We start from the raw sequence: 2,577 nt of genomic DNA, 5'->3' as shown, positions 1-2,577 counted from the left end.
AATGGGCTCTATTCTACCTTGCTCCCTTCTGCCCAGGCCCCTTCCTGGTACATAGCCCATTTTTGTCATAATAGCTGATGCCTGAGGGGAATACTCATTGGTCAGGGTCATGCCCATGGCTTGTAACACATCTCGCCCCCACAGATTTACTGGGAGGGGCAAGACATAGGGGGTAAAGCGTCCCTGCCTGCCCTCGGTGCTCCGCCAGACCAAGGCAGCAGCACTGACAGCTGGAGAGGATTGATATCCAAGGCCTTGAAGAGAATGTGATGAAGTCACAGTAGGCCAGGATTTCGGCCACCAATGCAATGAAATGATGCTTTTGTCAGCCCCTGTATCTGTAATCCCCTCAAATTCTTTTCCATTAACCAATAATTTCATAGTTGGTCTCTCATCTAGGGGTATGGCCAGATAAGCTGAATCATTACCGGTAGAGCCCAAGGCTCTTTTTCGGGAGGTGCAATTCTCTCTATCCCCAGGGGAGGGCAATGGCACTAATTGTGTGATCTTATCTCCCTGCTTTATGGAGAACACGCCCCGAGGGCTGGAGCAGAGGACCTGGAATTCTTCCTTATGATATGGATCTACGATTCCAGGATACACAATGAGTCCTTGTAAGGTCAAGGAACCTCGGCCCAAAATAAGCCCAATGGTAGCGGGGGGTAAAGGCCCCGGAGACTGGATTGGGACCGGCTGAACATTCATTTGGGGCATTAATAAGAAGTCGGAGGCGGCACACAGGTCCACTCCGGAGTGTCCTCGGGAGTCCCTTCCTTCTCTGAGTTGCTTTTCCGGAACTGGTTCCCATATTTCTGAGGGCCCTGGGACCATGGGCCCCGCAGCCCGTTTTTTGGTTGGGACACTTTAGGTTCCTCCCTAGGGGGTAAAAGCCTACCTTTTATGTCCCGCACGGATTTGCATTCGCTGGCCCTATGATAACCTTTTCCACAGCGCCTGCACAACTCCACTTCTCTAATCCTTTTAGGGGCTCTACAGTCCTTTTTAAGGTGCCCTGTTTTTCCACAGTTAAAGCAGGCAGACGTATTTCGGCGCCTTTGGGTTTGTAAGATGGCTGCGGCCAAGCCTGCATTAGTAAGTGGCCCTCCGAGTTCTCTGTAGATCTTTAACCAGTCCTGTAAACCTTTACTTTTCCGTGGAGCTATGGCTGCTCGGCATTCTTGAGTTGCTTGTTTAAAGACTAATTGTTTAATCAGAGGCATAGCTTGTTCTGCATCACCGAATATCCGGCTAGCAGCCTCTGTCATTCTGGCCACAAAGTCTGAGAATGGCTCCTGGGGCCCCTGGACTATCTTTGTAAGATGTCCACCTGATTCATCTCTTTTTGTCAATGCCTTCCATGCTTTAATGGCGGCAGCTGATATCTGGGCATATACGCCCCAAATGTAATTAGTTTGATTGAGGGCATGTGGCCCCTGTCCTGTCAGCATTTCAAAGGTCCATTGTCTCTGATTTTCATTTTCTGCTGTGACATTGGCCTTTGCCTGTGCCTGGGCTGCATCATAAAAAAGAGCCTTCCACTCCATATATTGTCCCATATTGGGGAGCACTGCTTTTACTGTTGTCTCCCAATCAGTGGGTGTCATAGCATAGTTTGCTAGTCTTTCTACTTGTATTGTTGTAAAATTGGCATTGACCCCATACTTCCGGACTGATTTAGCCAATTCTTTAATCTGATTATAGTCTACGGGAGCATGTATTCTTGCCCCCTCATTTTCAAAGACTGGGAAAGCCATCTGCAATTTCCTTCGCTCCTCTAATGGTAAAAAAGAGTCAGTACCAAATAATGGCGGTGCTGATGGAAGCACACCCGCTGGATTAACAGGCGGTGGCCTCATATTTGCTTTTATTTTTGGCAGCTCCTCCTCTAGCTCTGTTTCCTTGTTAGAGTCTAAAATCTCAGAGTCTGAACTGCTCTGCTCCAAGACCTCTAGTTTCGTTGTAGGGCAGAGGCTAGGTTTTAAATCTTTATTTCTCTTAAATTCACCGGGGTGTGACCGGTTATTTCCTATTTTCTCTCCCCCTTTTTTTATATCCTGGGGAGGGCCTTTTTCCTTGGACATGTCCTTCCTTTTTTGAGCTCCTATTCTCTCATCTCGTTCGGTTTTTGATATATTATCCTGTACCTCTTTAAGCATTTTTTGACTCTCTGCTACCATGGGACGGCAAGCCTCAATCTCTATATAATTTTTAATTAGGTCTCTCTGTTTTGAAGAGCCCATAATGCTGGAGGCTACCTGGGGTAAGCTTGGTCTCGAACTGGAACACCAGTCACGGTGGGCATAATATAAGACCAATGTGAACAAAATTAGAATAAAGACTAGAATTAAGGCTTTTCCATCCCATAGTGGTGGCAAATTAAAAGCAAAGTCAAAAAGGAAGGTGTCAGAATGAAGCATACCTCTCCGAACTTACCACCCTGCAGTTCTGAATCCGCCCTGTTAGAGGGGTCTCCGTGATGCCGGAGATGTTAACAATTCCCGGGTTTCGGCACCATATGTCCCGCGCCCGCTCTGTATTCCTCGCCAGCAAGAAATACACGCAGGACACTCGGATCCT

At 47.6% G+C, this 2,577-nt stretch overlaps 1 protein-coding gene across 1 annotated transcript; it reads right to left on the bottom strand.

The window, feature by feature from the left end:
• Positions 1-713: 713 nt before the first annotated feature.
• LOC113837405 (igE-binding protein-like) lies at positions 714-2,018 on the bottom strand. Its single transcript, XM_027431392.2, has one exon. The coding sequence runs from the start codon at positions 1,854-1,856 to the stop codon at positions 714-716; it is 1,143 nt and encodes a 380-aa protein (XP_027287193.1). The 5' UTR covers positions 1,857-2,018.
• Positions 2,019-2,577: the final 559 nt, after the last annotated feature.

This window comes from Cricetulus griseus, chromosome 10, assembly GCF_003668045.3.
Source record: "Cricetulus griseus strain 17A/GY chromosome 10, alternate assembly CriGri-PICRH-1.0, whole genome shotgun sequence".
Lineage (NCBI taxonomy): Eukaryota > Metazoa > Chordata > Mammalia > Rodentia > Cricetidae > Cricetulus > Cricetulus griseus.
This window is presented reverse-complemented; position numbering and strand designations above follow the sequence as displayed.

Excerpts from the sequence above, each read along its gene's own strand:
- LOC113837405 (XM_027431392.2), bottom strand. The coding sequence starts at position 1,856 with ATGAGGCCACCGCCTGTTAATCCAGCGGGTGTGCTTCCATCAGCACCG.